Here is a 25043-nt window from a genome sequence, read left to right as displayed (position 1 = left end):
AGAAAGTTATATATAAGGAATACGCTGTATTTATCATAACTTATGGCTGACAATTAGCTAGCTTTTTGCTAATTCAATATGGAGTACATGTACTATATATTCACTTGTAAGAAAATAGCCTGCGCGTTAGCTTTCAGTAGGCCATTCTATATATTTATTAAATGATTTTCAATCTGCGATTGTCAACGATTTTCAGTCGCCATGCTGTCAGAGATGCCCCACTATCCAGTCGTTAGAAAAGTTACTGCGTGGTAGGTTTTCCAATTAAATCAATCGATCGATCGTCCCAGATGTACCAAATTTTCACATTTTCGTATGGGGTTTCTTATTTCAATTGGAATTGGCCAACAGCGCTTGGGTTGGAGTATACGGGTGCGTCAAATACCTCCACCCCCATTTTTTCTGATAATTTTTTTTATAGGTAATTAACTTCGACTGTAAACTGTATGGAGTTAGAGGGGTAGGCCATGGAATGACCAGGAAGCTCTTCCAATCTACAGAAAAGATTACTACGTGCACTATATGTACTTACGCAATCAAATTATTCATAATTGTCGTCATTAAACTTGGAGTTATTGAAAATTGCCTGGTAGGTGCTTTTTTTGCATTCCTGCTCATAATGCCAACGTTGAAAGAATATTTTCACTAGTGGCATAACAGTGGACCAAAGAAAGGAATTTTTCCAATACCTACATTGTTTTATTGAATTTAATCCCTAATTTTTGTACATTAACAGGTAATTTTAATCCCTAGAGATTAAAAAAATTTTAATCCCTCATTTTTGTTTTCTTGTAAAAAAAAAGAAAAATGGATTTAAATCGATCGGTATTGGAAAAAATAGTATAATCAACACTGAATTAGTTTTTGTTCCCTTAAAAATATTTAAAAAAATATTAAATTTAAACCATTCTCTCAGGAACAAAAACTCGTTTTAATCCCTTGTTCCTTTATATTATTATTGAATATTGAAACAGTCTAGTCAGCTCGCTAGTTAGTGATCAAAATAAAGTAGAATTTCAAAGACTATTTCTTAGACAATATTTTTATAAAATTCAGTTGATATGTCCGGGTTTATAATCCCTAAATCCGGGGTTTTCACGCTTCCTGTCCTAGTTGGCAAAGTTTTGAGATGGCAACCCTAGACATAGGGAATGCCTCAGGGCATGAAGTAAAACGGTCGATTTGTCACAGCTTACTTTCATTGGCAGCAATGTTTTATGAAGAAAGTATTCACATGTGTGACAAATGCCTCTTCGTCAGGGTGAGTAACCTAGATGTCCTAGATGATACATTCTTTTTTGGTTTTTATCTGTATTCTCATCTGTATTCTCTTATAGGAAGATTACCGGAAGTTAAAAAGATAACCTTCTGTTCCACTTCGTTTGAGATCGTTCCTCGGACTACCGTAGTACAATTACTACAAATGGATTGTAATAGGGCGTTGGCGAAGGCGTTGGTGTCTACCTATATATAAGTTAAAGTAGACAACTTTGTATCTACTACATTACAAGGGTAGTACTTCCTGAAAAGGGATGAACATTGCTTTCTTTTATTTCCTCCCTTCCTAAACAAACTTCACAATAGTACATAATATATACCAAGGAACTAGTGTGCGTTTAAATCCCCAAAGGGGCCTCGTACTTCAATAGGTATTTCCTCGCAGGTAATGTGCCATTTTATTGACTTTTTGTAAATAAATATTACGCGGTAATTTTTGAAGTAGTCATTTTTTGGTAAAGTGCAAAGGCACGCCTATAAAGTTAGGATGAATAACAAGTATCGAGTACCGAGTATAGAGTGATTCAAAAAAGTTTAGGAGTGATTCAAAAAAGTTTAGGAGTGATTCAAAAAAGTTAGGAGTGATTCAAAAAAGTTAGGAGTGATTAAAAAGTTTAGGAGTGATTCAAAAAAGTTAGGAGTGATTCAAAAAAGTTTAGGAGTGATTCAAAAAAGTTAGGAGTGATTCAAAAAAGTTAGGAGTGATTCAAAAAAGTTAGGAGTGATTCAAAAAAGTTAGGAGTGATTAAAAAGTTTAGGAGTGATTCAAAAAAGTTAGGAGGAGTGATTCAAAAAAGTTAGGAGTGATTCAAAAAAGTTAGGAGTGATTCAAAAAAGTTAGGAGTGATTCAAAAAAGTTAGGTGATTCAAAAAAGTTTAGAGTGATTCAAAAAAGTTAGAGTGATTCAAAAAAGTTAGAGTGATTCAAAAAAGTTAAGAGTGATTCAAAAAAGTTAGGAGTGATTCAAAAAAGTTAGGAGTGATTCAAAAAAGTTTAGGAGTGATTCAAAAAAGTTTAGGGGTGATTCAAAAAAATTAGGAGTGATTCAAAAAAGTTAGGAGTGATTCAAAAAAGTTAAGAGTGATTCAAAAAAGTTAGGAGTGATTCAAAAAAGTTTAGGAGTGATTCAAAAAAAGTTAGGAGTGATTCAAAAAAGTTAGCAGTGATTCAAAAAAGTTAGGAGTGATTCAAAAAAGTTTAGGAGTGATTCAAAAAAGTTAAGAGTGATTCAAAAAAAAGTTAGGAGTGATTCAAAAAAGTTAGGAGTGATTCAAAAAAGTTAGGAGTGATTCAAAAAAGTTTAGGAGTGATTCAAAAAAAAGTTAGGAGTGATTCAAAAAAGTTAGGAGTGATTAAAAAAGTTATTCAAAAAAGTTTTTTGAATTCAAAAAAGATGTAAAAAGGAATGTTTTAAAAAAACAATAAAATTTTAAACTTTTTTATTCTGAATTTTTAATCCTTGTTAATTAACAAAATAGCCAGCTGCCAGCAAAGTGCAGTCAGGGCAGTACAATATTATTCTAGAGATGAACAAAGGAAATAAGTTTCCTTTTTGTATTACAAAGATCTTGTAACAGTGATAACTTAAAAAATAAATAACTTAATACGTATATGACTAGTAGCTACCTTAGAGTAAATCTGGATTACGGATGGACCGGAATGATGATGATGACAGCGCCGAATTCGAAGTGGTGATGGTGAATAGTACTCAATCCCTACAACAATAAGATTATCCAGTAAACGTGTAGACAGGATTTCATTGTCCTACCTAAGAATGTTGGTCTTTGTTGACAACTGCAGAGGTGACTAGTTCCGTCGGTCTTCGCATCGGAAAAGTGTCGTCGTTTTAGATAGCTAGTGATGGAGGTAGGTACTGCTTGACACCGCCTAAAAAGTGAAGTTGAATTAAAAAAGATCTTTTGATGGGTAAGTATGTATCCCAAAAGAGCTGAGATATTAACGAAATAAATTAGATCAAATCAGTTGAATTTGGCCTGTAGAATCCATAATTTCAAACAGTTCAGACAATTTTGTTTCCGACCCAAAAGAAGCAAGTGTATAACCTTCGTTTTTTATCAAAAATCGACTACTCTAAAGTTTCTCGGGAAAACACTTTTTCTTATTCAAAGGGCTGTAACTTTTGAACTAGGAACTGTTTGAAATTATGGCATCTACAGGCCATATTCTATAAGAAAATGTTTTTTCCCGGTCGATCTGAGACAATTTTTTTTTCGAGCCTCAAAAAAAGGCAGTGTACAACCTTCCTTTTTTGCCAAAAATCGACTACACCAAAATTTCTCGGGAAAACACTTTTTCCTATTAATTTTGGTGCGTAGAATCCGAAACAATTCGTACTTTTTCGATTAGACTTCTCAATCAAAAGTTATAGACGTAACTTTTGAACTAGTAGCCCAATCTTGGAACTGTTTGAAATTGTGGATTCTACAGGCCTCATTCTATAAGAAATTTTTTTTCCCGGTCGATCTGAGACAATTTTTTTTTGTGCCTCAAAAAAAGGCAGTGTACAACCTTTCTTTTTTGCCAAAAATCGACTACACCAAAATTTCTCGGGAAAACACTTTTTCTTATTAATTTTGGTGCGTAGAATCCAAAACGATTCGTACTTTTTCGATTAGTCCTCTGAATGAACATTTGAAATCCTTTGAAGACACATGTCGTTTCAGAACATGTTGACCTATGTGTCTGAGATATTGGTAATATGAAAAAAATATGTATTTTCTTGTGACCAGTTTTGCTTTGATGCATGTTAAATGATTGGCTTTAGCAGATTAGTTCTCAATATTTAAAAAACTGCGAAGGGTCACTAACGAAATCAAGTCAACGAACGCAAAAAGACAATTATAACTCACCCAAAGATGTCAATTGTGGACCTTGTGACTTTCGAATGATGTTTTCCTGATTGACGACCGATAAGCAGTTTCGAATTCGATGTAGAAGATCGTACTCATATCTGTAATGTTAAGACAATTAATAAATGTTTATGTGTCTGTTTACCAAATAAAAAATGTAAATATCAGCAGAAAAATTTTGTGTTCCAGATATCGATTTGCTAGATAATCGATTGGCAAAAAAATGCAAGAAATTCGTGTCTAGAGCAAAAATCCGAAAACTTTCACGGTAAATACTTCTACTCCAAATTGGAGTGTTTCTCCTTCAATGCTTTCCCTCCCTTTACCGTATTGCTGAGGACTCTTCAAAAAATTATTAACAGAAGGACTTATTGTAGCCCTTTACTGGGTATCTCAGTAATGGTATCCTATGTTTTATTCCTATCAAAGACACCTTTCCCTGGTAGTAGGGAATTTTTCGGCTCTACAACTCGGAAGCATTCCAGAATAAGCACTCTAGTCACACTTGAACTGTTTCACTTTAAAAGTGTGGTTTTTCTAAAGTGCAGCGGAAGTAAGACAATTTCATTTTCTTCAACGGGGCTTTCATATAATCAAGATCGAAGATCATTTAAGGTAAGTTCGTTTGATCTTATAATTTTACTTGGACTGTAACGGATAACTGCGAAACCCCAAAAACACGAATCCAAATTTTTATGTGGACGAAATGGTCGCCTAACATATCTCACACCAATTTTTCCCAAAAGTCGAATAATCTGGTCGCTTCTATATCCTAAACGTGTATGCCAATGTGCCAATTGGAATTATTCTCATCGTTAAAATACGTCAGAATAAGTTTGTCTTAAAGGGCTAAAATTTGGTAATCCCTTGGTCAGTAAGTGCAATTATAGGCGCCCCTTCTGAACCTGAGTTGGACTTTCGCTATTTAGTTGCCTCTGAAGTTACTGAAAAACTACGTAAAAATAAATGTACGGTTTTTGAACTGCACTCAACCAATCTATTCTTTTACATCAACCAAGACCAATGTTTGCTTGAAAAATAATTTAGAACCATGACATTTTTATAACTTCAAAATTTCGCAAAAGTCCAGGGCAAATGAAAAGAAATGGTCCGGTAGAAAATTGGTACAGGGTACTTAAAAAGTAGCAGCTTTCTTATTCCCATAAACAATGTGAAAATGTGTATTTAAAACAAATTCATTATGGTAGTTTATTAAATGCTCACTCTAAACGATCCAGTAATACTGAATTGTTATAAATCGATATGCAGAGTGCTTGTACTGTGACCAAACGAACGGATGTAATTTCGCCACACACGAAATAAGTGTCTCTAAACATAACTGCGCTGGTTTTTTGTTAACATTTCAAGCACGTATCATCATTATATAAGCATCACCTCGTATCATTCTGATGCACGCGCCATTTACCACAATGACTGTATAAGCTTAAAATCTGACGTACAAAATTTTTAGTTTTCTAAAGGGAAAGTCGTTTCCATGGCTTTTTTTATCTTTTAAGATGCTTAAAGCTCTACCCAAATTGTGCATTGTTTTGATAACGTTAGAAATCGAGTGTGCAATCGATTCCATTAATTTCCAAATGATAATGTGTTTTTCATTCCAATAGAAATTGATTAAAAGCAAGCGGTATTAGAGAACTTGAGGTTTTTGGTGTTCAATTGAAAGTACATCCTTCGACACTCATTTTGCTTGGTAATTATGCAGGATGTCCTACCGAAGAGCAGAGCACATGTTCTTAGAAATGAATTATTTATGACTCGCACGCACGTAAATTTTAGTATTTAGTACATTTTTTAAATATTTTCACCCTTAAAACCTTTAATAGAAAGGAACTCAAGTTTAAATTAAGAAAGTAGTTAAAACTCACCCTTAACATACGAAATAGTTTCTGCTTCACACGAATTGAACACATACAACCGCACTTACAGGCGAGTCATATACAAATGATTTACGTTTTACAGTGGGTAAGTAACATAATAACTACATTAATAGATAAACAGAAACAGGTGCAGGTCACCTGGCCTATACCCTATAATACTACTTATTTGCCGTCTACGGCATTGGGATCGTGATCCTTTAAAGTTCAAACATTTCAAAAAATAATGTTAACAAAACATTGGTGAATTTTTCTCGACTTTCTGACGCTGCTAAAAAGAAGATGTGATAGTTTTTCCCTAATATGAATTGAGGAGTGAGCGAGTCCGATCTCCCTTCTAGGATAGGCAGTCGTTTGATCGCCTCACCCAGAATTCGGGAGTGGCCCCCCTCAATGCCTCTGCTATTCAACAACCCCTTATTTTTCAGACTTCGGGGATGGTCCCCAAAGTTTGCCAATAGCGCGGCGACTTTGCCAGAAAGCCCTATTTGCTTTTTCGGCTTTGAGCTGGATATGTGTGGTGTCACACTATGCGTTTTTACCGCTCCCGCTAAAACGGATGCGGTTTGACAGGATGAGATCTACTTGTCACACTATTCCGGTTTAACGGGATGCGTTTTTGCTATATTTTGGCAGTCTAAGTAGTGTCATGTCTCAATTATTGTTAAAGATGGTTTATGCGCTTGAGGCGGAGGGGCTATTGCGAAAGCAGATATATTGTCAATATTAGATTGATCCTTTTAATTCCGGACGAGAATCTACTAATAGGTTCGCGAAGTTTTATGAAAAAATTCGAATGAACAAGAAAAATTTTTTTGTATATTACCGAATGTCCAAAAATTCAATTTCTACCCATGATTTCTCCCTACAGCTTTTGTCTACATACTCTTTAGATTGTTTTTCCCACAGTGCAGTTTTTGCATGCACGCACTAGATGAATAAACCGACATCAAACATTGTAAACCTAACAAAACACCCGGTTGCAACGCTCAGGGGGTCAATTTTTGAGCGCTCGCAAATGGGAAACGTATACGGAACAATACGAATAGTAGTTTGTTTCAAATTTTGACAGCACGTTTCTTTGCGCGCTCTTAAAATATCCTTCGCTTTTTTGCCAGCGGTAGATAGCTGGCGTAATTTGATATTCGAATGCGTTTTGCTTTGAATATAAAGTATAGTGACCAGTTGATCGTCAATTTTAAAAATTTTATCGAAAATAGAAGAATTGATAAACGTTTTGGCCATTCAAGATTTTAGATTTTTTACGTAATTTGGTTTTCCGGGAACTATAGGGTGCATAGACTGCACGCATGTGCCCATTTTTCCTCCGAAAATTGAGGATCCGGAGCATCCTGAATATTTATATATAAACCGAAATGGTTACCACTCTATTAATGTGCAGTCGGTAAGTTTAAAGAATGGAAGATGAGTGGATAACGTTACAAAAATGTTGTTAGATATGTGACAGCAGCCTCAACATTCTAAATGTGAACGCAAGGTATCCGGGAAGTAGGTACTAACGATGCATATAGATATAGGTACCTATATCAGAAAAAACTCCATGTGGATCCATTCTCTAAATGGGGTGATGAACCATATAGGAAATAGACGACTCAATTCCTCAAAGGGGAAGGTTTTGAGGAATTGAGTTTTCCTATTTATGGAATCAATCAAATGTCCATGGTCTTATGCAGCAATTACATCGATTAGTATTGGGTGTGTGACACATTTATTAATAAATGTAGTTCCTTACACTTTGGGGAAATACTTATTCTTTACAGGAGATTCGGGATATCCCCTTCGCTCTTGGTTGTTAACACCTTTTAATAATGTGGAACCAAACACTCCAGAAAGCCGTTACAATAATCTCCACAAAACAACAAAGGCAACAATAGAGATGTAATGGTTTGTTAAAGAAGCAATTTCGTTTTTTATTAAAGCATCGATTTCTTCATTATACCTATACTCCAGTCGACGCGCCGCTTCGCTCTAGTGAGCGGTACCCTTTATTTTTCACATATTCCACCAGCATAGTTTTTTGCTTTTCGGAATCATTTGCACCTCTCTTTTTTAAACTGTCCATTATAATAACGAGGTACAATTATATACACCTCTTTAACCATAGAACAGATGGAATGAGAATAAATACGAAATTAGATTTAATTTTGCGAAATGTCAATTTTAATTCAGGTGTTGTCAAATCTATCAATCGCATCTTTACGATGATCGTAAGTAAAGTTGCGAATAATAGAAACTGTCACTCAAAAATTGATTGTTTTCTTGACATTCGTAACTACGTACACGTAACTTTGCGTATTCGCAAAAAAACGATCGCATCTCAAAAATTGACCCCCTGGATGACAACCAACGTGCAACAACACGTGGTTTCATGTCATTGGGGCTGTCATGTCATCCTGCGCAGCGGCAGCAGGACGCGGTTGCATCCGGTTGGTGCGGCGAAAACGCATATATGTGACTGGTACCATTTAATAACGTGTGATATTATCATCCCGTCAAACAGGAGCGTTTTGGCGGGAGCGGTAAAAACGCATAGTGTGACACCACACTTAGTTTGCTCCAATTCAGTTTTTTGTCGAGTGTGATTCCTAGATATTTCACTGACTCTGAAACTTGGAGGTGTTTTTGGAATAGCAGGGGAGCTCGAAGACCCTCTACCTTTCTTTTTCTTGTGAACAGAACTAGCTCCGTTTTTGTCGGGTTGATGGACAAAGAGTGTTCCTTACACCATTCTTCAGTTACTGTAAGAGCTGATTGCATAAGTCTGCATAAAGTAGCCTCAAATTTGCTGGTTATAAGTATGGATACATCATCCGCATACCCCAGAGTATAGTACCCACTGTCATTAAGGCGACAGAGGAGCCTGTATACAAAAAGTTCCACAGAAGTGGTGATAGCACCCCACCTTGGGGGCATCCCGAGTCAAGTAGAGCCATTTTACTGACGAGCTTTGTATTACATTCTCCCAGAAATGATCTTTTTTTAACAAAATTTCAATGTTCATATAGAACTTGTTAATATCAAAGGCCATCCCCGTAGTTATTAATAATATTAATGTCAGTTTTGACAGGAGTCTGGTAAAGTGGCAGTAGGCAGGAAAAGTCAAGTGGTACTGCCACAGTCATGGAAACTAAAATTTCCCGATATAAAGTACACATGAAAATAAAGCTTTCACGACAATATCGGGAAAATAAAATTAACCGCAATGCACAAAAACTGCAGTCCTTATGTACAAGTACACATATGTCATCTCGAACTCAATTAACGCGAAAACCCTCCTTTCTAACAGAAAATCTCCAAACATAAATTATTCGTACAATCACCTGAATTTCCCCACCAGCTTACAAAGTAGAGCCCTATGTTACAAGTCAGCATTACAATTAATCAAATGCTTTGAACAGTCCCGGTTATGAAATCCTAACATATTACATCAACACAAGCTTGACTCAAATTTAAATAGCTATAAACCAATGTTTTTATTGCCGAAATCTTGTATTTATTTAAACAATTTAGCAGTTTCGATCTTGCAATTGGCGACTGTTTGTGACAATATATTGTTTCTATGTCAACCATGTGATGGTAATTGTTTAACAACGTCTTTCACTATGTAATAAGCCGGTTTGTTTGCCTATTTTGAAGTACATCTACATCAACATGAAACTACAGTTTCTCTTATGAATGATTAATGTCCACATTACAATGAGAACCTCTAAAGGGTATGTGCGTGTAATGGATTATTAAGGTTTCTATAGCTACTAATTTATATGGTCGAAACTTGCGTCAGACTCCATTACTAAGCGTTAATTTTTCAACGAATTAAAACGTAATGCATATTAACCGCCTACAAGTAAACTATAGCTTTTCAATAGATCTAATTGTAAGTGGAGAGTTTGTGCCAGTCTCCATTGCGACCACCGAAATTTTTATGGGTGTAAATCTTTAGTCCGTTTCTATTTTATGCTAGGTAGGTACTTGCTTAAATATTTATGCATCAATCTATTTTACCACTACTTTACCTACCTCAACAACAAATTTGCCGCTAAGGATACATAACTCCATGTGGACAGAAAATCTTATTACGTGAGCATCTGATGGCGATGTAGTAAAAAAAAATTGCGTCCATATAAATTATAATCTGCAACACTAGTAATATATAAACCCGTCTAAATCAGACTGTGCTAAAACCCCAAAAAAATTATCTGTAATTGAAGGTGAAACAGTAAGTCAAAAAGTTAGAGCAGATTCTCAATCCTACTAGGCTATAAAATTTCTGAACTATCGATAATGAAATTGAGGGCGAAAAAGTCCTCGAGAAAGTTACTGAGTGATATAGGGCCCATTATAAGTCACTAGGATGAAACCCAAAATGAAGAAATATTTCACACCTAAAAGGGAGTGCAATTGTCTTATATAAAAACAATTTAAAAAGAACCTTGTTGTTCCGACTTAACTTGGAATAGTCACTTTTTCGAGTTGCGTTGCGAATTCAAAAAAATGAATTTAAAATCGAAAGCTTCAAATGATTTAAAATTATCGAGAAATCATAAACAAGAAATTTGATCTTAGCTTGAAATGGCCACTTTTAACCCGAATACCTCACAAAGTTAAACCGTTTGGGCTTTCGAAATTAGAGCTGATAAAACTAGCTTTCAAATATTTTCTTTTTAAAAAAGCAATATTGGGAAATAAATGTCCCAAGGTCACAGGTTTCTTCTTTGTATTTCTGTACACTAACAATGACATTCTACTAGTTAGCCAAGTTTGATAGAAAATATGAATAGTGGCTAGAGTTTAGGGAATTTTTTGAATCTCTAATATAATAATGAAAATATTACCAGCATTCAGAAATTTCATTATTTTCGTGCATACCTAAATGACAAGAGGCCCAATGAATCGTTGAAATCTTTCAATTTTACTGCTGAAAATTACATATCAGCTGGCTTGGATAGCATTGTTAGAGATGATAATTTTAAATTATTGATTCATAACCACTTAAAAAACATATTCGAGCAGTCATTTATACATAGAAACAATTTTATTGAAATAAGGCAATGTATGGATATTCCAGTGAAGAATATTCGGGCATGGTAAGTTTTTATATTGAAAGAGTGGGAAGAAAAAATAGTAGGTCAGGTTTCAATGAAGTTGTCGGATTTTATAGAATTTTTGAAATTGCCAGTTGAAGATTAGTTCTAATATCAAAGTTTCTTGAACTTGATAGTTCAAAGGGATCAACTAGATTGTAAATTAGGTAGATATCAAAAGAGAAATAAAAAAAAGATAAAATTGCTCTCAACACTAATTGTACACTGGTTAAATCTCATTACACGTTACTGTTATTGCATAAATAATAAACACTTTGGGATCTAAATTTCTCCTGTATAATTTTCAAGTTAAAAATAGGAAGGTTTGAAACGGTAAAAATAAAATATCGACTTAAATCATTAATTTTTTGTGTTTTGTGACATTTTGAACAAACTACATTCGAAATTAAATGACTCACTTGTAGGCGAGGGACACTTACTGACCCGTGGGACCAATCTTCAAATGAGTATGTTTGAAAAGTGATTTTAAAAAACTGTTTTTTTTTCATTTTTGTATAGAAAATATTTATTTTATTAGAACCGTAAGGTTGGTAATTTTATATTCTAAATATTTCGCCAAGGGTAATATGACCCCCTCCCCCCTAAACTTTTGGCTGGAGGGATTATTAAGGGAAAAATAGTAACCAAATTTCTTTCGAATAAATTGCAGCGTTTTTGATAGTAAGTCTCAGACGAACCGTTTTCGTTTTTCTTGCAATTTTTTGACATACCATTTTGGTACCTACCCATTGATATTGTGAATAACGCGTAAAGTTGAATATCTTGAAGCTGGATTTTTACACTTTTACCGACACATTCAGAATGTTTACTCCATATATGAATACATTCTCCTGAACTCCGGAATACTCACTGAAATGAATACTTTCCCATTTTGCAACATTCTTATCTTCGCATTCTGTTATTATTGTGATTTAAAGCTCTTATGATTGCCCATAATTTTAAATGTCAATGAACGCGTTAACAATTTTTGTACCCTCTTAAAAAATCCAAAACTAACTGATTAAATTTTGGTGATTTGCATCAATAATGATAAGCATCAAAATACGCAAATTTCCGAGATCTAGTAACGGCCAATCTTATGGATTCTACAGGCCAAAATCTATAAGAAAATAATCTTTTCCGGTCGATTTCAGGCAATTCATTTATCCAGCGCAAATTATAGGCAAGTGCCTATTACATTTTCACAGAAAATCGACTACCCCAAAAATTTTCGGGAAAAGACTTTTTCCTATTAATTTAGCTGCATAGATTCCAAAACGTCTCGTATTTTCTCGATTGGACCTCTAAATCAAAAGTTATACCTAAGCAAAAAAATTTCGAAAAAAATTCAAAGGGCCGTAACTTTTGATCTAGTGGCCCAATATTCAAACTGTTAGCAGTTGTGGATTCTACAGGCCAAAATCTATAAGAAAATGTTTTTTTACCGTTCGATTTCAGAAAATTCATTTTTCCGCCCCAAGTTATAGGCCTTAGCACATTCACAGACAGTCGACTACCTACCCCAAAAATGTTCGGGAAAGCGCTGTTTCCTATTAATTGATCTTCGTAGATTCCAAAACGTCTCGTATTTTGTCGATTGGACCTCTGAATCAAAAGGTATAGGTAAAAAACCATAGAGGGCAACATTACCAAAAATTATATCTTTGGAGGTTAAGTCAACTTGTTAGGAAAGACCATAACAAACGTTACGTGACGAATCTTTGGAAAAGAATAGGGACGAAGTTCTTAAATTACCCCCATAACATTGCGAGTACAATTGAAATTGCATGGGGTTTTGTAAAAATCACTACAACAAGCGTATAAATTGGCAGCTATCCAAGGTCACAAATTTATGACTTAAAGCTCTTTCAAAGTGTCCCTCTGACATTTGTGTAAGCATTGTGAAAAACTGATTTCGGCAGACTGGGTGAAATATGTGGGAAATGTTTCGTTTGAAAACATTCCACTTTTCATTATTTCATTTGAGGAATCTGAGTCAGAATCGGGCACCGATAATGATTCAGATACTTCCAATGAAACAATGGTAATGGAATAGTTTTTTTGGCATCAAAATTTTTGTTTATGGTATGGAAAATGAATGGGAACGGTTAACTCGTCAAAGTTCCAAAATTTAAGGAAAGATTCAAGAATTTCATACAAAAAGAACTAGAAGTCACTACACAACAGCTAAGACATGGAAAGGAATCACAATCCTCACCACGAACTCAGAAGGGGAAACACTGAATAGACCTACTTCATCAGTTAACACCCAGAAGAAAAAAGGCGAGAGCAAGACATCATCAGGCACTTTTCAAGTACAACTCAAACAGGAATTTTACAGTGGCGGATTTACATATAGGCACGTGGCTAGGGGCGGCAGCTTTAGGGGGCGGCACTTTCTGCACTATATTTATTTTAGGTAACATTTTCAGTTTTAAAATAAACCCCTAACAAGTTACAAATGACACAAATGTTTAATTAAAATTATGAAATAAATTGGAATTGGTACATAGATTCCTTTCTTATTAGTTTTAAAAATTTCGTGTTATCATTTGATTTTTATTTTAAAATTTATTGCAATTTAAAGATTATTTTGGGGCGCAAATCTTTCGGTGTGCCTAGGGGCGCAAAAAATCTAAATCCGCCACTGGGAACTTACAGAGCAGAGCTGCTCTAAGACAAACGACGGCAGAAACAATGAACGAAAAAGAGCATTCGGCCGATAAACGTAATAAGTTCATGAAAGTCATAGTAAGCTACCCGCCGGAAATAAGATTAACAGAAATTTGCTGATCTACGGGAGCAAGAACTACACTCAAGCGCAGTTTGGTATCAGCCTGGTTGTTGAGGGTGTGGGTAAAACTCGGACCCGGACCCGGACGGCGCTCCTTCCGGAAGTGGTGTCATCTTGGTTTTTATTAATAGAAACCTAGCATTTTCTATTTTCATCTAAATGCGTTAGTTTATTTTGAATCCAACGCAATTAAAATTTAAGTACCTACCTATCATCATAGTTTTAGACATATATCTCAAATTTTTTGAAGATGCAAGGGTCCATTCAGAAATTCATATCCCTGAAACCGTTTAACATAAGTGATCGTCCTATTTAATACTCGAATCTTTAAAGTCTAAGGAATTTTTTGAGTGACCGCCGAAAGTCTTGAAAAAGTTGCTGCGATTTTTCAGTTACCAATCCAAACATGTCAGAAACTTCATTTTTTCAAATTGCAAGTTGCAACTAATATTTCTGATGCCAGATATGAGTGTAGAGGGCCACTTTTACTCATATTCTGTATATGTATACCTATATCGGGTAGTTATTGAGCTATTAGTTTAAGAGATATGCATTTCTGAATGAAACCTTGCATTTTCAAATTGTTAGAGAAAAGTTGAAATATGCTATATTTATCGGGGTTTCTTGGTAGGATTAATGAAGAGGAGCCTCTTTACACATAAACAGTTGAAGACCACGTAGCATACTTTCAAAATCTATGCTATATAATACAAGAAGATTCAAGCCCTTAGAAAACTTTCCGAAATATTGCATTTTCCCTTTGTAGGTACCTACCTTCCTATACCATGTTCGAAATATTCATAATTAAGCTTTTACATTGAAAGTAAATGTCTTTTGACATCACGAATAGATATATCTGGCACTGACGTTCCACTTGCCCTTTATGGGTAGGTACCTACCATCTTTGATAAGGGGTATATAATTATAAATACCCATTTTGCAACACATCTTTTTTTAAATAATTTTAGTTTGCTTTTTGTTTAGGTTAAGTGTGTTAAAATGTAAGTGGTTTAAGTTAATTGGCGTAGAACATTATTATTATGTTCAATATTAGTCCGTAAAGTTAAGGTATAAAAAAAGTACCTATTTATTTGTGAACTGCTCATCACCCTAGCATGGCCTACTACCGGGACAATTACAATTGAATGGTATATAGTTAATAGTAATCATTTGAATCCTGGAAGCATGCATTCAAATAGATTAACTTACCTTTCCAACTTAACTGTATTAGGTTATTTTCCCTCCACCTACGAAACAAAAGGAGACAGGTTCACAAAACACATTCAGTTAGATTTTTGGATGTTATTTTTAAAATAAAATACATACAAGTTGAATGTAAGTTTAGGATCTTGAATTCAAACCGAATAACATAATAAAAGCTACCAGTGTCTCACTTTTTCATTGACAAACTCACTAATTTCTCTGTTATATTCTACTTAATTTCGGTTTGAATTCCATGATTATAATATAATACGATTTGCCTTCCTTAAATACTTCTTACAATATTATTTACATAATTTATAAATTCACAGAAATAATCAAACCTTAGCCAAATAAAACTCACTTTCCTCTTTAAACTTTTCCCAAACATAAACCGATTTTTAGTTTAACTTACATAGAGTTACATCTTACATTAATTAACAAATAATTGTATAAGTATTCTCGATCACAGGGATTTTTTTTTAGTATTTACATTAAAAGAGAAGCGAAGCGTGCAAATAGCGCACCGCTCTAGTCAGAGACTGGGGATGAATTACGGGGATATGTCGAGGGATATGCGTGGACTTCTGACATGAGCTTTGCTAATATTTGCGTTTACGCTTTGACGCCTGTACAGTTATAGCTTTTCAGTGAATAATATGAAAACTATCTATAAACATTCTGAAAAGTTTCATGAATAAGTCGATACCTATTATGATGAAGACTAGATAATTTTTTATACAATTTTAGTAACATCACATATTAAATTACCTAAAGTTATTATCATCGAGTGTACGAAAGATTAAATTAAGACTAATTTTGTGACGACTTAGTAATAAGCGTTTGCCGAACCTCTCGCCTTTTGTAAAAAAATACTTTGCAAGTACTACGAGGAAGCACTACGTGAATGGCAAACAAAGTCGTAAAGGAACGTTTTGGTTAAAAATCGCGAGAGGTCAGACGACGCACTGGGTCAGAAAAGTACGACTAGACAATGTTTTGATTGTTGTTTTTTTTTTTTATTTTATTACAAACATAGACCACTTTTTCGTAATTTGAGTTATATGTACACATTAAATCATGAAAGCTAGTTAATTCCAAAATATTAGTGCCATTTGAAACTACCTAGTAAAACGAATTTTCAAAAATACAATAAGCTTTTACACTTTCTTGCACAATTGGCGGTTTATACAGTACAAATAAAAAAAAAATGAAACAAAAGCCCGCAGTTATAACGAAATCCAAAAACCGTTGACCCACAAGCAAAACAAGGATTAATTCACAATGAGGAATGTACGTGAAAAACTATTGTAAAAACCATCATTCACTTATGTCTTTGGCTTTCACTTTAATACTCGACACGGGCAGCATAGTTACCTTAATGACAGTGCCATTACTACAAAGGAGCACAATGCTAAAATGGGGACACGGGGAAGGATGGTGGTGTGGCTTCCAGCTGCTGTAACACAAAAACGGACTTAGTAAGAAACAAATTAGTAAACCACGACACAAACAAGCACAAAGCTCAAAAGGAAAATCGATAGTGCGAAAACATGCATAGATCATGCGAAAATTCTAACAATAAAATTGCCTACGCTAACGCCTGTGCACAAATGAAACACAATATCTCTAGGATGACTTTAACCACTCAATCATTAACTGCGCTTTTCACTCTACCCATTACCAGGTGCACTTCTTCAACGTAAACAAAGCGCCAGTTTAATATCATCAGAACAATTCAGGAATTGTATTGAAATTTTTGTTTGCCTTTATGCATGAACATAAAAGAGAGAAACCCATTAAAAATTTACATTGCTCGGAATTTGCATAATGTTATAAATTGCAAAATGTTTCTGAATTTTTTATTATTTTTGCAACGAGATTTTATAATGAAAGGAGTTTATAGGTGAGCGAACAATAACGCATTGTATGGAACTGAAATGTAGGTAACGATGATTGCGCACATTCTTATTCATTGCTGGACGTTTTAGGTAATTGCGAGTAAATATCGTTTTGTGTAAACGCGAAATGTTTAGCTTGGTTAATTATTGTAACTGAGATTTTTTGAACGGGTAAATAGTAAGCTACATTTTTTGCTAGTTTTGGAATAATTAGTTTTAACAAGTACACACATTACTACCTTATGTAATTAAAGCTATAACCTATGATTTTCCACGCAAATAACAACATCGAGTTTTGTAATTGGTCCTTCACATCCAATTATTTTATTTTATAACCACCTCATTTATTTAATAATTGTTCGGCGATCACCCGTCGTTAATTAAAAACATAGCCATTCCTATCTCTCGGATATTTGACAAACTTTGTGGCCAATAGTCAAAAAGCATTTCGTGTAACAATTACATGTGGTTTTCTCCTCAGCCCCGTAGCCAGAATGAAGTAGCCGGGGTAGCCGGTAATTTTCTAGGTGCGGCTTAAGAAGTTTTTGATTAAGACTTCTCCTGTAATTTTTGTACAGGAACCATTGGTTTGGGTGATTGACTACGAATGTGCTATTAGTGTGTTTGGAGTAGTTGGCAAAAACGCTTAATTAAGGTGCCCTCTAGCCATTTTTATTAATTTGATGATCGTACCTGGGGGGGGGGGGGGCTTATTAACGCCACGTGGCCCATTTCGCTCTTGCTTTATTTTTGCTAGTGGGCAACGTTATGCACCCCGACCCACCTCTACTTTGCAGCTTACCGTGTGCTTATCTCGTGGTAATTTTAAAGAATCCATAGTTTCCAAGAAGATTAAAAGAATAGTAAAGAGTAACAGACCTGCCAGAATCCTAAGAAGACGCTAAATTTTGGAAAGTGGGAAAGTGACTTTATATACTGAAGTTGGTGTAACAAGGGCCAAATTACCAAATTCGAGGCCGTGGTGCTGTTCGTTGAAAGTTTACAAGGGGCGCGTTCTGCGCTAAATTTTGTTCCAAGGTTGCCTTTTTAGTGTACACAAAATTGGTCCTCGTAATTTTGATAGTTTGTACGGTGGTCAAGTTTATAACATTTTAGACAAAGTAGTAGAGCGAAAGCTTGAGAAGATGTCAAATTTGGGTGAAAGAGTTTCATTGAAGTTTATCTGTATTATTCGAGCATCCATCGTTTCATCGTTCGTGTTTTGGCCAGCCAGTCTAATTCAATGCAGTTCCTTGTGCCCCAAAGAGTTACAAAAAAATATAGTGCGCCCGGAGTTTTGCGATTTTTAACAGAAAAATGTAAGATCTCATTAATTTGTGTAATACGGACTTTATTATTGTACACTTTGATTGTTAGAATTTTGTTATTAATTTGATTTGTGTTAGCATAAACTTTGCTTGCGTTAATTCATGTAAATCGTGTGTGTATTCAAAACCCTTTAACGATCCAAATAGGAGTATCATGCTGAATTATGATTAATTTTGTTGACCCGTACCCAAAGTTTGAAAAATGCCGGTATACAGCCGTTATAAAATAGCAGAAGCGGAAGCAGAGGTCTGTTGCACCACTACTACTCAGCCTATGCGTAAATTCTGTCCTGACTGAGATTCTTGATTTTTAAGCTATCTATAAAACTTGTCTTAGTATCTTACGCCTCGTGGTTTTAACGTTACACGAGTTTCGCTATAATGTTCATATAATTAATAACTATTATGGAACGAATCTAAAAATTCACAGACCTTGTTATAATCAACGATTAGGGTATTTTTCGTAAGACAGTCGAGGGATCACTTACTGTTCAGAATGTCCTTGTTTTGCGATAAATATTTCCATAAAATGAAATATATAAATCCCTTCTGAGAGGATGTTGATGTAGGGCCCTGTGGTCCGTGGTTGTTTCGAAACTGACGGGTTGGTTATTATTTTTAATGCAGTTCTTGAGCTCGGTCAAGCTGTGAATAAATTTACGATCTATTTGACCAAATATATGTGGAATAGTACACGTCCTTCCTTATAGATTTTTTCGGGGGTAAGGAAGTAGTGATAATGGAGTTTTGTAACAAATTAACAACTTTATTGGTGGATGGGCCAATATATGTGAGCAACAGGTGGTATGATATCATACACTTAAAACATGACTATTTTCCGAAACATGTACCCAACCTCTTATTATAAGTAAAAAAAATACGGAGGAGGCCTTTTCAACAATCCTCTCTTTAGTAATAATGCAGGGTAAGAGTTTCAGATATTTATTTAAAAAAAGTAAAAAAAAAACATATTTTTGGACGCTATTAATAAATTTAGAGGGTGGTGAAATTTGCGCATGATAAATAGTACGCACTCTAACTGGATTGTTCATAAATTATAGTTAGGATCATGAGCCCTTTACGATTTTAGCAGAAGCAGAACGTGCATGTGCACCGGAAAACGTTAACAGTCAGGTCGCCCCCGATTATTCCCATAACTCACATCAAATGCAATTTTTAAGTAAAAGATTTATGAAGCGCTCGCATGCAAAGAAAATTGTGTGTACCTAATTTATCGTTAAATTATTTTTGTCTGAAAATGTAATTTACAAACGTTGGTCGTTAGGCCTTTTCGTATATAGTGAAACCTATATAATGCGAACATTCGTTTCCTTTTCAGGCGTTTATTTTGCTGGATGGACGAACAGCGGCCAGAAGATTTTCACATGCTTTTATTGCTTTACGGAAAGGAAAAATTTGGAAATAAATCCGAGATAAAAGCACCGGGTTGCCAGAAATGAAAATTAGTTCATAATTTCGGTCTAATTAAGCACGCGTCGGAATGGAGAAGGCCAGGGACAACCACTCCATTGTGGTGCCAGAGAAATATGGATTCTTCCAATATTACATTTTCCGGTGTTAAAATAGTTCCCAACTCGTATCTCCGTAGTGGACAGTATAGGAAGAGTACAGTCAAGAAAAACAATGAGGAGAAGGAAAAAGGTAAATTGAGAATGAAAGTCTACTAAAGGAAGAAAAGCTACAGCGAGAAATGGTTAAAAGGCAGACTGGATTTAATTAGAGTAAGTAAAACAAAATGGAAGAGACAGAGACAGGGAAATTGTGATGAAAAAAAGTAAGGAAAAACGGATTAGCGTTTATTGTCATCAAGGAACTTTTCAGGTGTCAACAAAAGTAATTCATGGCTGTGGTAGAGATGGTTCTTAAGCTTAACGCTGCGCCAAAGCACATGTTAGTGATTCAAGTGTACAAGCCAACCACTGACCATGCGGGTGGTCTTTCTGTGGAGAATATTATCAGGACACAAGCCATTAAAACCAATAGCTGAAGAGTTAGTTGAGAACGAATGGAATTTTAATTGCCATCATCCATAACTTATTAATCTCTGGACATTGGATTTATTAAATTGGGGATTTTGGAATAATTCGTGAACATATACTCCTGTAACTCCCTAGAGAGGATATAATTGCCATTTTTTTCTTCTTTATTGTAAGTACCCCCATTTGCATTTCATTTATTTGAAGTGTACCTTTTCTTTAGGTTCGGATGTTATACGATAATGTTTCCATCGACAATAAAATGTGAAAGTGAAGTGAAAATAGTAGAGGGCACAAGCGAGCGAATAAAAAAAGATATAACATGTTCCGTCAATAAGAATTAAGTTAATTATTATACGCGTTTGATATAAATTCAACATTCATACATACAACGGACGGTATATGCAGTACACAAAAGAAATTTTTTATCACAAAACGCTCTATAATGAAATTGCCTGTCAAAAAAAATTGCGCAAAACCTTAAATGTGCGGCAAACAAAACGGGAATTTTGTATTGTTTCATTAAATTAAAACTTAACATCCCGCAACATTCTCTGAAATTGAAAGCCACAAATATTTAATATTCAATTAATTAATTTGGGGTAGGTTATCAAATTTATAATTGGAAAATGTTGCCGTTGGGAAGCACAATCGAAAATATAGTTGATGTTAATACAAAAAATTCCTATATCTTTTTTAAACACGAGAATCTAAATAATTTCGAGTGCTGGTAGCAGTTTTACGAGAGAAGTTGCGCCGCGGTATTTTGTATTTGTGGGAATGCGAAAACGTGCACCTTTAGACGCTTGGAAATATTTCGGGTGGGGGGGGGGGTGGGGGGGCGATTAGAATTTCTCGATCTGTTTCATTCGTGAGGTCTTTACTAAGACCGGCGGAATTTCAATGACATGTTTGGGACATGTCGAAATTATCAATCAGGCAATGTTTATCATGAGACATTATAATTTTGGTGCATTTGAAATCAACAGAACTGATTCCAAGGTCGGAGACCATCTTGCTTTACGGTGGCTAAAAGAGAAGCATAGAATTCACCCCGGACATCGTTTAGTATGACGACCCTGGAAAGGTTTTCAATTTCTGAATTTGAAAAAGTAGATTTACTTTCCGAAATCTTCCTTATTGAAGCTTAAAGCACGCCCTTTACGCAGTTGTAAAAGAGTTTGATTGGGTCATCTATTAATTTAAATCATCGTACGGATTAGAGCGAACTTGGTGTAAATTTACATTAACCTATTCTGTAGCCAAATAAAATTAACGATAAAGCAAGAGTTGTTCTAAAACCTACTTTTACGAGAGAAGTCTACAGTTCATCTCTAATTTTCGTTATTAATTTTCTTTTGTTAAATCATTTATGTGACAGCTCAGGCTTGATTTATTGGGCACTTCGTTTATTCTTATAATAGATTGATGTAGTTATCTAGAGATAATGATGCATTTTAATTTAAAAAAATTGTTTGTGTATTTTAGATACGATAATTCCGCGTAAAATTTGCCTACTTCACTTACTTTCATTTTTGTGTGTAGAATAAACTTTGTTTGTGTGAAATGCAAATCGTGTGTTTATTCGATCCCCTTACGATTCAGATAGATGTCTCATGCTTAATTAAGATTAATTTTGTTGATCCGTACCCAAAGTTCACTTCAGTTTGAATCTGAAATTTGAAGTAAAAAATTTTTTTTATTGTGCTGGGTTCTGGGAGAAATTTAATTAGTGGTGTTTTGTGTGTGGTTCATTTCCGGCGTGGGACATTGCATTCATGGTCCGAAGTTAAAAGAGTCATAGCAGTATGTCACCTGGGAGTAGAAGAATACGACCAGAAACTCGGGGAGACAGTTTTGCAGATTAGAACAGGCGTACCCAAGAAACTTGTTCTGTCTTTTATTTAAAATACCAAAGCGTCACTTTCTTCACGGAGGGATTAAAAGGCAATGAGAGATGAGATGTTAAGGTAAGTTCCCCTTAAATTTGTCGGCGCAAACGGTCATATGCTAGGAAAAATGAAAAGAAACTTTGACATTTTCAGTTTTTCGGTGATTTCTCAGTTATCTATTTTCAAAAAATTTTTTACTCACAAAATTATTGTGACCCGATTTAACTTACACCGCACATTTCACCAGTACGGAGATCCCAATGGTGAATCACGAATTTGAACCACCCTGTGTCAAAGCGGGCAGAGATCATGGACCATACCTTCAATTTACGTCGAGAATTTAAAATAAAAGGGAAATTACTGAAGAATTTTTGTTGTTGAGGGTACTGCTGCACCGTTTTCTGCTCCTTTTAGTGAATGTTACCACTTTACATAACGATGCTCCTCAGAGAAAAAAGTTTTTTTACTAATGTTGAATTGTCAAAGATTGACGATAACAGAAATAGATTATTTATCTTTTTACAATTGTCAAAATGTTTTACTTGAGATATTCGTAACTGTATTATGTTCTGAACTATCAAACTATGGAAAGTCCAACGGAAGAAATAGATGCCAATTTAGATTATGCATTTGGCTAAAAAGAGCTAAAATAAATGTGAGTATATAAATTTCTGCTACTCTTCAAGAAAAAAACGAAACTCAAGGTTTTCTTGAAATATGACGCGTTAACACGATCAAAACCTAGTTCCCTTTCCACTCAATTAAAAGATATTTCCTCTCAATCAATGCGATTTTCAATTAGTGAATTTTCAAAGCAACGTTACCCTCAAATCGTCAGATTATTGAAATGCACACTTTTCAACACGTAGTCAGCCCACCTTACACGATCGAGTAAATCCTAAAAAAACATGAATGTGACACTTAACTCCTTTATCGTAAGTACCTTATCCAAAATAGCCCTCACAATTAACTTTCCAAGCGGACGAAGTGGATATTTAAAGAGCCTTTCAAAAAATACACGTAAACTGTTTACGAAATGAGCGTTAAATTCAAGACTGTTCAGATATAAGAAAATCTTATAAGTTAACGTGACGTAACTAGAAATTTTATAACTAAATAGAGCAGCTTATAAAGTATTAACAACCGTGAGCCAGTGTATCCATTTTCCTTCGTCAAATACTTTATCCTATGTTGATGTATACTTTCATATAACTCATTTTTTATTTATTTTTCTCGAGGAGCATCGAACTAGTCAGTTGCCGCACGTGATCAAAAGATTGAACATAAGTTTTTCATACGCACAGCAAATGATAGTGGGACGCATCAAACTTAATGTTTCCCATAAAACGTAATTTTACACACAAATTCTAAGATATATAACAAAATCGCAGACAACTGCATGATCGCACGAATTGGATGGCTGCAGAGTTAAGTTTTTGGTATTTTCTCGAAGCAATCGGTGATAAATGGACACTTATTCAATATAAATCAACTTTTAAGCTGATAATAACGTTAAGAGACGGAAACAGAACCATTTCGTCTTAAATCGATAGTCTTTGGCGATGAAAGGTCGGTACTCTTCTTAGACACAGCCGAGAGACTGTGAAATAAAATTTTACTGCAAGGTAAGTAGATAAGAAATCCTTAAATAGGAAATAAAAGTTCAAGTCGAAAAGGGTCACTGGCAAGGTATTTAAACAAAACCTTTTTTGGACGGTAGGACGAGTATTGTGACACTAGAAACAAAGTCACGCGTCAGTTCAGCAAAGTTACGAGTCGACGGTATTATCCTTTCGTTGATAACGTTGTCCCTGCCACGGGGAACACGTGTGTTGATAGTATCACAATCTAAGGGTTGTCAAACGTTCCCTTCTCTATTTTAGATCTCTCGTGCATGTCGTAAATTTACTGAGCGCTGCTGCAGTAGAGGGAATTTATTTATGAATACTTTTTGGCTTGTCTCCAATAAAACATGTACCATTCCTTTAACCTACTTGTAACGAATACCAAGGATCGATACCATCCTCAAATGTTATATTAAACGGTTAGGAATTTTTCCTCCTACTACTACTATGTCGGAGATGTTTTATCAAAGTCGGCGGATCAGGTGCGGTAAAACTTCGTACTGCTGGCTGGTGTGAAATTACGTCGGGATATACTCACAATAGATTTGTAGAGAGCAAAATTACATACGACGGAATTTACTGTAATTTACACTTAGTACGATCCCAAAAGTGTGCAATTTAATATTTTATTGTCGTATATTGCACGTTCACGTAACAACAGAGCTTTGCAGTTTACTACGGTAACAATTTTATTTATTATGCCATTACGTTTTGTTTGTACATTTACCAATATGTATCCAATCATAAATACTGCTTTAATTACAAGTTGTATATATTCGTTTTTTACAAAGCGGTAGGTACAATTTCCAAAAATCCTATAAGGACTATATTCCATCGTTAGAACAAGCAATTTGTGTAAAACCATTTAATTACGCCTATACACTTAAGTGTTAAAAATACTGCGTTATTCCCCATTTCATTAATTTGTTGAGATTTCAATGCCATTTCTGCATTCTGTAATTTAAAACACCCAGAACCACTACCTATTGGAATACTGCACTACAAGGTAAATTCTTTCTAATTAACATTAATTAACAGAGATAATATATGCAAATAGGTATAATCCTATATGTATCTGTCCATGGTCTGATATGAATAAGTGATAGGGCCATTTGTCAGGAACGGAATTGATAAATTAAAGTTAAAAGTACAGATTTGTA

At 34.8% G+C, this 25043-nt stretch overlaps 1 protein-coding gene and 1 long non-coding RNA gene across 15 annotated transcripts in view; one reads left to right on the top strand and one right to left on the bottom strand.

Moving 5' to 3' along the window:
• The window catches only part of LOC116169928, a 74457-nt gene extending 72945 nt beyond the window's left edge, over positions 1-1512 (top strand). For 5 of the 7 annotated variants that reach the window (XR_004145123.1, XR_004145122.1, XR_004145126.1 and 2 more), the window contains 3 exons: positions 197-372; positions 422-589; positions 1338-1512. This is a non-coding gene — a long non-coding RNA (uncharacterized LOC116169928). The remainder of the gene's footprint in view (positions 1-196; positions 373-421; positions 590-1337) is intronic. The other 2 variants (XR_004145125.1, XR_004145124.1) reach the window with 1 other exon arrangement.
• A 1592-nt stretch (positions 1513-3104) lies between these two features.
• LOC116169925 (cell adhesion molecule 2-like) overlaps positions 3105-25043 on the bottom strand; it is a 216968-nt gene continuing 195029 nt past the window's right edge. For 6 of the 8 annotated variants that reach the window (XM_031486136.1, XM_031486139.1, XM_031486133.1 and 3 more), the window contains exons 5-6: positions 4150-4250; positions 3105-3166 (exon numbers count right to left, since the gene is read on the bottom strand). In XM_031486136.1, the coding sequence (XP_031341996.1) occupies positions 4159-4250 (92 nt within the window). In that variant the 3' untranslated portion in view covers positions 3105-3166; positions 4150-4158. Of the gene's footprint in view, positions 3167-4149; positions 4251-15227; positions 16600-25043 lie in introns of those variants that run through there. The other 2 variants (XM_031486134.1, XM_031486135.1) reach the window with 2 other exon arrangements.

This window comes from Photinus pyralis, unplaced genomic scaffold (genome assembly GCF_008802855.1).
Source record: "Photinus pyralis isolate 1611_PpyrPB1 unplaced genomic scaffold, Ppyr1.3 Ppyr1.4_LG4, whole genome shotgun sequence".
NCBI lineage: Eukaryota > Metazoa > Arthropoda > Insecta > Coleoptera > Lampyridae > Photinus > Photinus pyralis.
The sequence above is the reverse complement of the archived record's forward strand: the minus strand, read 5'-3'. Positions and strand labels throughout refer to the sequence as shown.